Raw genomic sequence first — 14,958 nt, 5'->3', positions numbered from 1 at the left:
TTAGTCAGGGGAGTCAGGTGGCTGAGCGGTTAGAGAATCGGGCTAGTAATCAGAAGGTCGCTGGTTCGATTCCCGGCCGTGTCAAATGACGTTGTGTCCTTGGGCAAGGCACTTCACCCTACTTGCCTCGAGGGGGAATGTCCCTGTACTTACTGTTAACTTGGGGGATAGCTAGGCTAACTATAGCTTTACTGCAAGGCAGCTGCAGAAACGCCACAAGAAAAGAGGCCAGGGTGATAACTATTTACTCATTTTACTTTGTGATGTGTAATGTACAATATAAGCTGATATTATTAAGGAAGTACATCTACTTTCGGAAACAGTAGTCTACTATTTCACTGAAGTATTAGCATCATGACATTAGCCTGTGTTGCCCGGGCAACACATACTACAGTGGTCTATGATGTAGCGTTATCTGTTTTCAATCGTTAAAATAAACATTCCTCACATATACATTTTCGTTGTAGGATTTATTCTGACATTAGAAAACGATTTGTTGGTGAAATTACCATTACCTGTGGTTTCAAACCAGTGTAGCTCACTGCAACGCTGTAGCTTACGCGAGACACACTACTGTACAAAAACATCTACACTAAACAGCTGTTTAGGAAGTCAAACGGCGACAGAACATGTTCGGCACTCCCCTTACTTAAATCAAAAGTCTATCTAACTACTAACCTGAACTTCATTGCCACAGCCTAAACGTTGTCAATCTGTTCATGAAAATAATTAATTTCAGCTTAAACCGTACAACGGAACGTTAAATCCAATTCAACCAACGCAATCGCTACCAAGACGAACACAGCAGTAGTCTAGTACTGTACCGTAGTAGTACAATTTACCGGGGCAGCTTCTCCACACAGGGCTATATCGCATTTTGCGTTGTTACTGACAATGATCGCTACCAGTGAGCTTTTTATGAATGAGCGATTTTCCACTAAATAAATGTCAATCTTATTTACGTTTTGGGGGGCATATTTTCAGTTAGCAGATGGTACTGTTTGAATCGCGATTCCATCTTCTACTACCGGGTAACGTCGTAGAATAATCTTCAAAGGGGGTTCTTTATTAATGAATGAATGCAATGAGTAGGCTAAATGCCTGAAAATATCATGAGAAGGGAAAAACTTAAAATGACGTTTAAGTCATAGAGATTAGGTCAATTTTTACACCGGTCTGCCAAATTTATTCGTTTTGATTCAACGATGAGGCTGCCTCTTGCAGGGGAAATGAGAAGACATCTATTTCATTCTACACTTCACTCGTATTTTCAGTTGTAAATGAGCAGCAAAAAAAAAATGCTTTAAAATCTATGTAATCTTTATAAATAATAAGTATGCATTTTTATATAAAATATACAGAAATATCAGTTGTAAAAATGTCATTCAAAAACAGACCCCTGTGCAACCGACGCAAGCAAGCACACCCTACAATTTCCCCAGAAATTGTACCCTCTCTAGTTCTTTATAATTGTCCCACCCCTAATGATCCCTCAATAGTTGGACTACATAGACAACGTAGGTGTCAAAATGTTAGTCTTGGTCCCGATTGATTTGCTTGTATTTTTATTTACGTTCCGTTGCGGGGTTTAGGATTGAATTAAGTTTTTGTGGCAAAAAGTGCCTTGTATCACACAAGGGAACTCAGTGCTAGCTTAACGTCAGCACACGTTAGCAACGACGCATCGATACAACGTTCTAGTAAGACAGACAGCGATACCAGCGAGCCCTCAGCATTAGTACCGTAGCCAAAAGTCTAGGAATGTTGAGGCTACTTTTCACTAGGTACCTACGAACATGTCTTAATCTGCTAGACAAGTGGGTTCCCCTTTGTTCTTTTGGTGAGCTGTCTCACAAGCTCTACTTAACCGGCGTCATGGAGCCAACCAGCTAGTTATTTAGCACTAGCGTTGCTACTGTATCCCTGCCTGTGTTTGCGCTTTTGCTCAGCTATTTAAGCTATTGTCATTTTCAATGAGTTAATGGTGGCTGTCATTCATTTCCATTAAGTGGTTGGTTTGCTTCTCCAAACCTTCAGTTCTGTCCATAAATTAACTGTGCAATTAATACGATAAACTCTCTCTGAAACCTGCTGCAGCAGGGACTTTCTTCGGTCCAAATATCAGGGTTTTTATCGGTTCATTTACGATCCAAAATCTTTATTGCCGACTGAAATGCCGGTCAAATGTTTGAACATCAATTCAAATTGTAGGCTAGGCTACTCAGTAACGAATTGTGATTTTAAAAGTAGTAAAGTAGATTACTTAGCTTAATTTGTACTAAAGTACAAATACAATTATAGACTTAAAAATTAAGTACCCAAATACCCTGAAAAAAACTACTTAATTACAATTCAAGAAAAGGCTCAAGACGCACTTTTTCCGGGAGTACAACGGCACTTAGGAATGCTTGGCTGGACCTGATATTAGTTTCCTCCAGGATCACAATGACTCGGATTGAGAGACTTGTTGCTCTTGTTGGTTAGTTGTAACGGTTTCAAATTCTTGTACTCGCTGTGAAATATTTTACTGTTGATTGTTTTTTCTACAGGTACACTCTTTCACTTTTTGAGTTTCATGTCGTTCAATTGTAACTTGTTTAACTGCATGCTCTTATGGTTCTTCCCTTTGGTACTTATTTGGTTTTCCACAATGTATGCTTCAGGTTTTGGGTGCTCGCAATGTTTGGGGCTATCTCGTTGTTATGATCAGTGACCTCTGCTCTTTTATAAAGCTCTCTCTTGGAAGTCGCTATGGATAAAAGCGTCTGCTAAATGCATAAATGTAAATGTAATTACAGTAGCGTGAGTAATTGTAATTTGTTACTTCCACCCCTGGAATCACCCTGAATCTTCAAGTATTTAATTGATTTGGCACCACACACGTTACCTTCTCCAGTTCCCCGTAAATTGTCAACCCCATCGTGTTTGTACCCAGTTGTCTTCCCTGTCAATTGGCCTTGCTATTTGTTTCCCCCATTCCAACATTCCCATTTTTTATTTACTTTCTCTTGTTGTTGGGGTACCTTTTGTTGCACTCTTCCCACACTTTTTCCCTCCTACACTGACCTGTGCATATGCGGGTTGTTTCATTCCTTACACCACTCCCTGGTCAACTAACACCAGTGCATTAGTCCAACTCTGAAAGCTCTGCCTTACCTTTGCTTTGTTGATGGTGCAGTGTAGGGCGTTGTTCTCTTGATCGTACAGCAGGCTGAAGTCCAGGGTTCCCAGTGTGGCTGTGAGACAAGAATAACAAGATGTGAGTACTAGAAAGGAAGCTCTGGCAAAAGTTCAGTCAGGAAGACCATACTTGTGCCTGCTAAGGCCTGTATATTTCCCATACTATCCTTCCTTCAATCCTCTCACGCATGCTCACTCATAATTTACTTTCTGTCAATCGTGATATCAGATGTTCAGATTAGCTGGTCACATCTATCCAATAGCAAAGCAACACACCATCGTTAGCCTATCATCCCGTTGCTGTCTTTTTTAATATGATTTTCTCTCGGCAGAGAGAGATCATAGGTGGAGTTCTCCCTGGGAAGACTTCCAATAGAAGTTGCCTTCTATAGGACTTTGTATTAGAAGTCTAAGAGTGACTTAAATCTCTAATACAATTGAGATGCTGGGGGGACCAGGCAATCAGAGATCAATGCTTATGTTTTTCCCCCCTAGATAAATTGCCTCACAAATGTATCTCCTCACAGACCCTAACCCCAATCCTATCAGCATCAATTTTCTTGCTCTTTGGTTGCCTTGTAACATGTTGTACCTTGAAACAAATACATTTCTAAATTGTGTTGTACCGTTATTTTGATGGTCAAACATAAAAATGTAAACTGAAAAATAAAACTAGGGAAGCAATTTAGGATACTGAGGTTGGGAAATGGCTCATTTCTTAGCACAAACATATTGTTCAACTACTGACAACAAAGGCGTAGGTTTGGTCTCAGCTTTGGTAGGGACACTTGTTTATTCCGTTTTTTTTTTTTTTTTATACATGTAGGTAATTGGTTCAGGTTTTATGGAGCTGTACTAGGCCTACATCATCTGTACTGGACTTCTGAGCAATTAAATCATATATGATGCATACATTTGGGCATACCAATTAATAGCACCTTTTTACTATCTACAAGTATAAGTGTGAATGATAACATTCATGGGTAACATTGTCTAAACATCCCTTAAAAAACTGCAATTTAATACAATCTTTACCAAAATGGACAATTCAACTTCTCACCTGAACCCCTGATGCTGATTCATCATCAACCTGCTCTACATCTGTATCTTCAGGGTGCTGTTTTTCCTGCACAGTAATTCATCAATTTAATACAGACACTAACCATGCTTATTTGACTGCTGACATTGGTCGAGATTACAGGGATAGGCATATTACTATCCAAGGGATCATATAGGCCTACTTATTATCAGTTAATATCACTTTTGAGTTGCTAGCCTGCTGGTACTAGGCTAAACTAGCCTAGTACCAGTATCTATAAAGCACAAAAGGGGCAACTATCTATAAAGCACAAAAGGGGCAAAAATATCAATGCTGAGACCAAACAAAATACTAATATGAGGCTTTATGATTTCCTGGCGTACTGCCAGCTCTCTTTCTGCAAGTCACGATTCACAAAGTGTTTCTGACTCTGCCACTTCAGCCAATTAACTTAAATTACATATTAGGTGCGTTCGACATGGACTGACTTCATGCAGCGCTGCAGCCGGCTGCAGGCGGCTGACTTGAAACTGGTTAGACTTTTTGTCCGACTTGAGACAGCGCCGAGGCTAGATCACTGTGACGTAGCCATCAAAGTACCGTGAGATCGATTCGAGAACTGCCGGCTGTGTAGCCGAGCGCATTTTCTCAAGAGCAACTGCACGGGTTCTAATGACGACACAGCTATATCATGATTGGCCAGACTCACACACGACAACTTTGACGCGTGTTTAGTAATTATCCGGACCAAACAGTTTAATTGAATAAAAAATGTGTTGAACAAAGGGTTTTAGTCCGCCCCTTCATTAACGGAAAGACTAAGTTTAATTATAAATAAAGTAAAGTAAGCAAACAGCGCTTGATCGGCCATGACTGACGTCAACGCAGCAAACCACGAGAAGCTGGAATGTCCGACTTCACAGATCCGTTTTCAACTCCTCCCCGACTGCAAGCGGCTACTCTTGCCGGCCGTTTCATGCAGCCGCAGTCCATGTCGAACGCACCTATTGTCTCGCAGGCTCGAGGGTGCATTGGTTAACTTGGAAATGTATTTTTCACTTTTCTCGGCGATAAACATAGTATAGATAATAATACGAATGAGTTTTGCAAATAGATATTGTTTTTGAAAATTAACAAAATATTGGTGGGGACGATTGTGTCTTTCCCAAACTTTGGTCGTGACTAGTCCCTATGGTACCTATGCAAACCTACGCCCTTAAGGCACAAGGAAACCTATTATCTCTTTGTCCTGTTTCAAACTAAAAACACTGTCATTTTCCAAAATAGCAGAAAGGTTCAATAAGTTAGTCTATATGTCAAACAAAAACAAGCCAGCACAATTTCAGGCATTTGTCTGCTTGGGAAATGAATCTCAAGAACTAGATCAGAACAGTTTTGCACTACTAGCACTGACCCACAGTCAGAATAGGGAGGGATGGATAACTTCACAACTACAAACCACATTTATAGCAGGTCACATTATTTCACCTGCAACTTCAAATACAAAAGAGAGCCCATGAAAACAGACAGAAGGAATTTGTCCAAAGGGCAAGTTACTTTAAACCATGGTCTGGGTGAAGACTCCATTGTGATTGGCTGCAGGGGTGTCCGTTATGTGATAATGTACACCTACTAAGTAGTAGTGATGGGAAGTTTGGCTCATTTTAAATGAACGAGTCATTCGTTCGTTTCAACGGGGGGGGGGGGCTATGACTTTGCCATAGAAAAGAGTGATTCAGAGTGTGCATCCAGTGCTTCAAGCCTCTGCTGGGGACTGAAGAAATGGACATTTATGGTAAGTTGTGTAGTGTGGTACAATGTATTGTAAGTTATCAACTAACTCTCCTACAGGGCCCCAAAGTGAGCATTGAGAGCACGAAGAGGGAAATCTCTGCAGTTATAGACTTCCTCCAAGATTTCAGAGAGCACGGATTCAATGCCACCAAAATAGACACCAGGGAAATTGCAGAGAAGATTGAGATGGAGATGATCTGGCCAGACGTTCAGCAGAAAAGAACAAAAAGGCAGTTTTTAAAGTTGTATGGATTTCTCTACTCCACTGATATGATCAGTGCTTGAAGTGGAGAAAAAAAGGTGCCGGTACTCTCTTGCATTGTCAAATCATTATGAAATTTGAGATTTCTACAGTGAAAAACAAAACTTTGAGATATTGCTGGTACAACAACAATTTATTGTTAGGTTATTTATTGACAACATAAATGCATAGCCTCGGGAACATATTTTTTAGGGTGGCTTAATGTTGCGGGGCGGCAGGGACGGACTGGGAGTAAAAATAGGCCCTGGACTTTTATCCAGACCAGCCCACCAGAACCGGCCCCCGTATACGCCACCACAGCTGCCTGCTAATGCATGCATAGTCTGTGTTTGATGTGATGCTAGTTCGGGAGTTCGATACTTAAAGGCCAACTTTTTTGGCCTTTATTTGAGCGCAAAATCGTTTTTTGAGCTTTGTGTCAAATAAAAATAGCCGTTTTTTAATTGGTAAAACCTTGTCTAGTGAAAGTGATGTCTTTTTTTCTCTTTATTTTTCAGCCCCACCCTTACGTTTCTTATCCTAGTTTTCCATCGTTATTCTTCTCCCGGTGTTCCCGATGGCCAGTCCGCTACTGCGGGGCTATTCCGCGGTGGTGGATTTTAAAGTCATATCATTTTAAATTCTCGTGCTGTCAGGGGGTGCTGCAGCACCCTCAGCACCCCTAGTTCCCGCAGCCATACATAAATGTATGTGTTTATTTAAACGAGTTTGAAGCTCATGATTCGTAGCCTACCCGATGTTTCTGTTTTACTCAGGCATCAGCTGATACTGTCTCGATAACTTTTTCGAATCTAGCGTACCGGCACGCAAGAAAAAGTGCCGGTACGCAAGAAAAGGTGCCGGTACGCTTAAGAGTAAAATGTAGAGGAGTACCGGCCGACTTCGAGCACTGGATATAATGAAAAGCATCATACATCTCTTAGATCTTTATCCAAATCTAAGCATAGCACTGCGGCTCTTGATTACTTTTCCTGTTACAGGTGAGAGAAGTTTCTCTACACTGAAACGACTGAAAACATATCTGCGCTCATCTATGTCACAAGATAGACTGTCATCCCTGGCTGTCATTTCCATCGAACATGAGATAGTGGAAACTGTTGATACAGACTCCATAGTTTTCTGAGGACAAGGCTATGAACATTGGTATGAACATGATGAGAAAGACAGAGGCCTCGTTTACACGGAGGAAAAACGCATATATTTTCATGTGGTTTGGCCTTTCATTTACACGAAAACTGAGGTTTTATCACGGAAAACGATCATTTCTAAAAACTCCGGCCAAAGTGGAGATGTCTGAAAACTCTGTTTTTGTGTTTGCGTGTGCACTAGGTTAAACGGAATTTTAAGTTCTCAAATGTCACAGTATGCGACTAAAAATGCATCACGTCATGTGAGCGTCCTGTTTGTAGTAATGTAATGGGGTCATTTATTTGTGAATTGCGTTACATTTGTGAATCACGAAATACATTTGTGTATCGCGTTACATTTATTTGTGAATCATTCAAACAAATGAACCTCGCGCCTGAAAGGTAAAGGAAGTCGATTAGTGATGGGTCGTTCGCGAACAATCCGGCTCTAAGAGCCGGCTCTTGAAGGTGAACGTCGGGAGCTGGCTCGCATATCTGAAGAGCCGACTCTATTTTTAATAGATGAATACAGCCTATAAAAACTAAATGATTATGAAATAATGAATTTTAATTGTATTTAAAATAATTGACTAATTCAAAGAACAACAAAAAGATACTTGTAGGCTTAAAGGCGCACACGATCATCCTCACATTCTGTTCCTGTCAATCCTGCATGAGGGAGGGCCGAGCCAACTCACACAGTCAGAGAGTAGTCAAAACTCGGAGGAGAGCCATGACAAATCAATGCATTTTTAAAGATATGTGGTTACGGTCAAGTATGATTTCGTTTAATAATTTAATTCAAATTGTTTTCACACCCATCATAGTCAAATTCATAGTTAAAACGTGTATTTTTTAAAGAGCCGTTCGGGAGCCAAAAGAGCCGGCTCTTTTTGGTGAGCTGAGCCATACGAGCCGGCTCACGAAAAAGAGCCGGAATGCCCATCACTAAAGTCGATCGTGTTATTCGTAGTTGTTGATTTTAAGAATTCTGATTGGTTTGCATGGCTTTATCCTTCACATTACACTGCAGCCTACAGGTTTGGCATAGTTATGATGGCGCTCGGGGGCGTATTAATGCTTGTGTGTACGACGTTATTTTTGAAAACGGAGGGGCAGAAATATTTGTTTCTGTAAATACCTGGCTATGTGTAAACGTGGCCAGAGAAAGACAAAAAAAAGGCATGAGGAGGAAGAGAGGGAGGAGGAGAGTAAGGGACAGAGACAAAAGCAGATGGAACACTCAGCACAGTCATAAAGAAGAACAGGAGAAGAACAGAAAAAGGAGGAGGAAGAGAAAGAAAGACAAGGGAGAGAAAGAGTAAAAACAGGCATGAGGAGGAAAAGAAACAGAGGGATGAGGAAGAGAGAAAGGAAGGGACAGAGACACAAGAGAGAAGGTAATCAATTCACAATACAACAAATAATATTATTTCTTAATCCCAATGATTGACTGCTGTTGTTTTTTGTTATCCTCTCACTTCATAATAGAAGAAAGAAGCCCATCACTAACTCCTGGATAGCTAAGGTAATTGACTCGACCTTTTATTGGACCAAAAAATTGGCCCACACTCATTTTGTTGATATTGTTAGTTGGTGACAGTTTTATTATTATTATTTTCCAGGTACATTTCCTACATCTGCGCATCATGTTGGTGTGAAGACCTGTGAGAAGATGTCAACAGGTAGAACTCACTGTGTCAGAAGCGTGTGATGTGGAGAACGATCTCTCTTTCACTCACTCTCACACTCTCACACCACACACACACAAAAACACACACACTATCATGTACATACGTTTGTTTGTAGAATGTTTGAAATGTTCAATCTCATATGTTATGTCAATTCACTTACAATATCCTGTATCTTGTACATAGGTTTGTTTGTAGAATGTTTGAAATGTCAATCTCAAGTGCAATGTCAATTGCAACTTCACTCACTCACTGCAGGGTTTAAAGCGGAAGGTTTTTTTCTTCTCCTCTCCAACCTTTAGTTCCCCGTAGATTAGCTTTACCTGCCTATCCACCTTTCAGTCTTAATTTTTTCTTTTAAAGGGGTGATTGACTGTTTTTTGGGGGTATTTCACACTGTTCCTTAAGGTCTCCGAATAGGGTATGTAACATTGGTTGGGCTGAAAATGGCCCGGGTGCTGTTCTATGCCCCGATACATCCAGTGAAATTTTCCTGGGAAAAAACGCTAGGGTTTCTCCTTGTATGGTATGCTCATGAATATATAGATGAGCTGCGCGCTGATTGGTTGGTTTACAACGAGTGAAGCTGCTGAGCAAAGACACAACATGGCCAACAGCACTCACTGAAACAACAAATGTGGAGACTTGAAATAAAAACGAACAAATAAATCTATTGTGCTCTCTTTCTTTGGCTCTCGGCGAAGGCGGTCGCATTTTCTCTCCCTCTCCCCCCCCGACCTTCCCTGCTTGGCTTCTATCGTATTGTCTAGTCTTGTGTCTTGTGTCCTATACTGAGAGACTCTCTCCGCACCACTCTCCGAACAAAAAATCATGGATTTGATCAGCTGGTCTCAATGCAATTGACACCATCTTCTCAACGAGAAGTTTGGGTTTGGGGGAACCTGACTGTCCTGACGGGACGTTTGCAGCTGGCTACTCGATGGACGCGTCGTGTGCCTAGCGGTGCTTTCCGTGGAGGACATTGAAGACATCTACCTATTCGGAACCACGATTACAGGCTTTTGCTGATTGGATTAGGCGCTGCGCTGGTAAATCGAAAAATTAAGGAAACGGCTACAGCTGTCAAAAGCCCCCTAAGGCTGGCCGACATGATTGGACCGACGGAAACCGGTGGAAAAAGGAGTAGACGTGCAAATTGGAATGCGGCCACTCGACCAAACAACCTCAATCTTATCTGCTTTCGGAACCCTAACCAGCACAGGCCTTGGACAAGGCTGTTGCTGGAATAACAACTCCCCTGAATAGCGCTCCAGAGAGACTCTCTTGCATTCCCTACCCCCTTCCAACAGACACCTGAGGATTGCTGTCTCTGTCTGGGACCTGATCAAGGCTGTCTCCATGGCAATACAATCTGCGAACTGAGAACTGTCTGATTGTGGCCTAGGCGATGGCGACAACCCAGGCCTACTCATACACTAACTTTCACATATAACAGATATGCACGCACCCCCCCACCCCCATCCAACGCCTTCACCTGCTTCGTTCCCCCAGTGTGACAGGCGGGTCTGTGACCAGCGCCTATCATGGCTGCAGGACCAGATGGCTGCTTGTTGCGCTGGCTTACCTCCATCCCCGTTGCAAGTCATGAGTTTCTGTAATGTTGTAAAATGTATGTGCTTATGTGCTGATGTGTTTTTTTCCTGTTCCTACACTGTACTCCTCTAGGAGCATAGTCTGGGGGTTGCCTTTTTTTCTCCTTTCTCTACTCATGTTATGCTGAAATTTCTCCCTCAACCTTGTCTGTCTACCCCCTTGTCATGTTTGTGTATTAGAAACTGCAAGTGATATGATTGATGCGGTGGGCAGAGTTGTTGGAGCTCAGACTGTGAACTTACAACGCAGCATTGATTACAACAGGGATAAGTTTGCGGCTCTGCAAAGGAAGATGGAGGACATGGAGACCTTCCTGAAGGGTGGACGTGAAAATTGAGTTGCGGCTACTCGTCAAAACAACTACCCCAATCTTATCCACTTTCGGCCCCGTAACCAGCACAGGCCCTGGCCAAGGTCGTCGCTGGAAAACAACTCCCCTGGAGAGCGCTGAAGCGAGACTATCTTGCTTCTCCCTCCCCCCCCCCCCCCCCCCCCCCCCCCCACCGACATCTGTGGTTTGGTCTCTTCCCGGGTCATGACCAAGGATGTCTCCTGGCCAACACAATCTGCAAAGGGAGAATCGGACTGATTGTGGCCTAGGTCGAGGGCGCCAACCCAGACCTACTCACACATTAACTTTCACCTACTACAGATATCACCACCCCCCCACCCCCATCCAACGCCTTCGCCTGCTTGTTTCCCCAGGGTGGCTGGCGGGTCTGTGTCCAGCGCCTACCATGGCTGCAGGTCCAGATGCTGCTTGTCTACCCCCCCCACTCCCCGTTGCAAGTCACGTGTTTTTGTAAATGTTGTTGTGCTTATGTGCTGAGGTTTTTGTCTGTTCCCACACTGTACTCCTCTAGGAGCATTGTGTGGGTGTTGCCTTTTTCTCTCCTCCTCTCTCCTCATGTTATGCTGTAACTTTCTAGTTGGCGCCGAAAATGGCTGCCTAGGTAGGCTCTCCTGCCAAAGTAAATTCCTTGTCTGTGCAAACTTTCATGGCGAATAAAAACCCATTCTCTTCTCTTTCTCTTTAAGTGGCAGCTTGGATCTAAGATGGATTCGAGAGACCGCAGATAGAGTGCGGCTAGTTTGTTATATGTTTTAGATCAACACTTGTATTATTGTTTTTGTTGATTTTATGTAAAGCACTTTGAGCTGCAATTCTTGTATGAAAAGTGCTATATAAATAAAGTCTTACTTACTTACAATAGATTACAATAAACTAGGCTAAATCATCACACATTCTACCTATGCCCTTGCGTTAGCAAGCTAAACTAGTTTAGATGCCTACAGTCTAGGTGTTTTCGCTATTTAGCTGTTCTTGCATTCCTTGCAAATCAGCGTTAATAAATAGGGATATTCCCATAGATAAACATCAGCCATGCCTGTCTAGTGTCTTGTTCTTTGGGAAGATGGTGAAAAGTGTCAGGATTCCCGGTACAGCCTGGAACACTGCATTTACGGCGCTCCGTAATTCCTGTGGAAGTACAGAGCAGCGTGCAGCTAGCTAAAAAAGTGTTGGAGATCTACGCAACCTCCGTTTATGTTCCTCGACCAGAAAACCAGAGGGCGGGTAAATGTAAGTTTTGGGGCGTGACAAAGTTGATGCTGCAATTTGTGACATCACAAGTTGCACTGTTTCAAAAGCTAGCGTTTGCAAGTTTCAGTTTCAAAATAGTAGTGAGAAGTGAAATTTTGATAGGATAGAGGTTTCAATGGACTTTGAGGTTCACTGTATGTATATTTTACACACCAAACTGTCATTTTTCAACTATGACAAGGTAAAATCGGTTTTGCAATCAATCACTCCTTTAAAGATTGGATGGGGGGGGCCCCATACATACCTTCGCCTTGTGCTCCCAATTTGCTAAATCCGCCACTGCCTATGCAACAGTCCCGATGCGCGGCCATGAAAAAATGAACGAATCACTCTTTGAGAAGACTAGTTACTCCCGAGTCCTTGTAAGGATTCGTTCAAAAGGAACGAATCGTTCATGAACGACACATCACTACTAAGTAGTTCCAGTAAAACTGTCTGTTCCCAGTTCTAAATTATTGGGCTGGCTGCATAGTATGAGCCTGGGTCTAAAAAGGAACCATAGCAACAGGGATGCAGTCAAAGCCTCCGTTTACAATTTATTGAAACACTTTAACAAGCTAAAATTGTGTCAGTGTCACATCATGACACTGACACAATCTTGCTAGTCACTTCAGCCAGGCTGTGCCCGCCAGCCAACACGACACAGTCCTTTAGGCTACACCAGAGGCGTAGACACGGGTAGGCCTGGGTAGGCACACGTCTACCCAATTTTTTTAAAGTCCTACCCAACAAAGAAAATATCTCAGAAAAATGCAAACATTTGTGAAAATCGCAAAACAAACTGTAAAGATGCCTATTCATATTTTTCTAGGCCCACCCAAAAAAAAATAATTTGGGCCGATTATTTAGTTCGGGAAAATCTTAATATTGATTTGGGGACAACAACATGGCTCGTCTTGTTATTAGACAGTGTCAAATTATATTTACTATTTGGAGAATGTCAACATTGACGCGATCATCTCACATCCATTTGCTATTTAACTCGCTACAGGCTGCAGCCGGCGACAGTAGTAGCCTAGACTATGGCCGATAGGCTAGGCCTACTTTGTTCGTAAAAATATTGATATTGCTTTTGGAACAGTGACATCGCTGGTTAGATAGATAGTCCTCTTGTCAAACATAGTCAAATTATATTTACTATTTGTCAACCGTACACAATGGTATTGCCTTTGAATCTTGCTAGCATAACGTTAGCTCTCTGGCTAATGGCTCAGCCAAAGGAAAGCCAGTGTTGGTTCTATGACTATGAGCTGAACGGACTAGACATATCAGAGTTGGCTGATATGACATTGAAAAACTTTACATTTCTATTGCAAAATGCATGAAAATGTAAATTAATGTTTGGAAAAATAAATTGGTGGCAAGTGACCATGGTACACCCACGGCACACCCGATGAGGTGTACAATATAATACAATAATGGACAATGCAGAGGCGTGAACCGTTCGACGCGCAGCGGAGTCCATTATTGTATAATATTGTAGGCTACACCTCGTCGGGCATTATCCCTTACGTAAACCCCCACAAACATATTTTCAACCCGATAGAAAACACTGAGGAGAGAGCCAAAACATTTTAAAACTTGGCTAATCTGCTCAATTTCTGCAGTGTAAAAGAAATTCACAAAGAAAATCCCCCAGGCCAGTTGCAAACAGAAAATCTCCATTGCTGCAATTACAAAGCTGGCTGTGAGGATAGACAGTAACCATGAAAATGTCAATAATACAAAATCCTGGCCCTGGTACAGAGTTTGTTTGAGACGAGATGGAATTATAATAAGTCCACACTGATGAGTTTCACCAGCAGTGTTCTATCGGACAGGATAGAGCTTCCTCTATCTCACTTATAGGCTGGCAAAATAAAAATTAAATGTGTGGACTCAAATATACATATAGAAACATTTCCGGCGCATTCAAACAATCCCCTCAGTGAAGTCATAGAGTTAATATAACTAGAGGAAGCAACTTTTGTCTTCCAAGATGGCGTCCCCATTCATTTCTATGAAAAGTGCTCAGTGGCGCAGTGAGGGAAGCGAGAGTACGAAACTGGACCGCGCCATCTTTCCACTTCCGACTCTTCCGGTCTAGCTTTAAACAGTGGCTCTTTTTTTCCCTAGCTCCGAGACCTCGTGCACGCTTGCAACTAGCTGTACACGTCATACTTTGTGACAACCAGTCGCGAGCATAGATTTATATGGTTGCGAGCATGTGAGCTAAGGCATTGCAGTGGCAGAATGGGGTACAAGTCCGATAAGAATCAGAGACATGATGCAAACTTTACGGAAATGTATGCTGTCACTGTATAGTCTTCCTTTCACTTGGTTTTTAGAAATAAGCTATAGGGTTAAATATAGGGCTATTCTAGATGGAACTCATCACGTTACACTACTCACTCCCCCCGCTAAGAACGCCCTACCGTCCCCCGTTCGGGCGGTCACTGGGGTTCAGGTCGATTAGCGCTCCCGCTATCAATTAATGGTGTCACATGATCCGTGCCTTTAAATATGATTCTATCCCTGTGTAGTTTGTCCATGCTATCAAGTGCGCGACCCTCCACCACCCCGTCGCCGCCCGGTTCCGTCTCAGTCTTCGGCTCGATTGGTCGTCGGCTGCCGCCACCGCCACCAGTGTCTGGACTCCGTGGGGGATT

The 14,958-nt window shown here is 42.5% G+C and overlaps 1 protein-coding gene across 1 annotated transcript in view; it reads right to left on the bottom strand.

Moving 5' to 3' along the window:
- The window catches only part of doc2b (double C2-like domains, beta), a 196,668-nt gene that overhangs the window by 156,965 nt on the left and 24,745 nt on the right, over nt 1-14,958 (bottom strand). The window contains exon 2 of the mRNA XM_067257791.1: nt 3,157-3,236. Within this exon, the coding sequence (XP_067113892.1) occupies nt 3,157-3,236 (80 nt within the window). The remainder of the gene's footprint in view (nt 1-3,156; nt 3,237-14,958) is intronic.

Source organism: Osmerus mordax, chromosome 19 (assembly GCF_038355195.1).
Source record: "Osmerus mordax isolate fOsmMor3 chromosome 19, fOsmMor3.pri, whole genome shotgun sequence".
NCBI lineage: Eukaryota > Metazoa > Chordata > Actinopteri > Osmeriformes > Osmeridae > Osmerus > Osmerus mordax.
The sequence above is the reverse complement of the archived record's forward strand: the minus strand, read 5'-3'. Positions and strand labels throughout refer to the sequence as shown.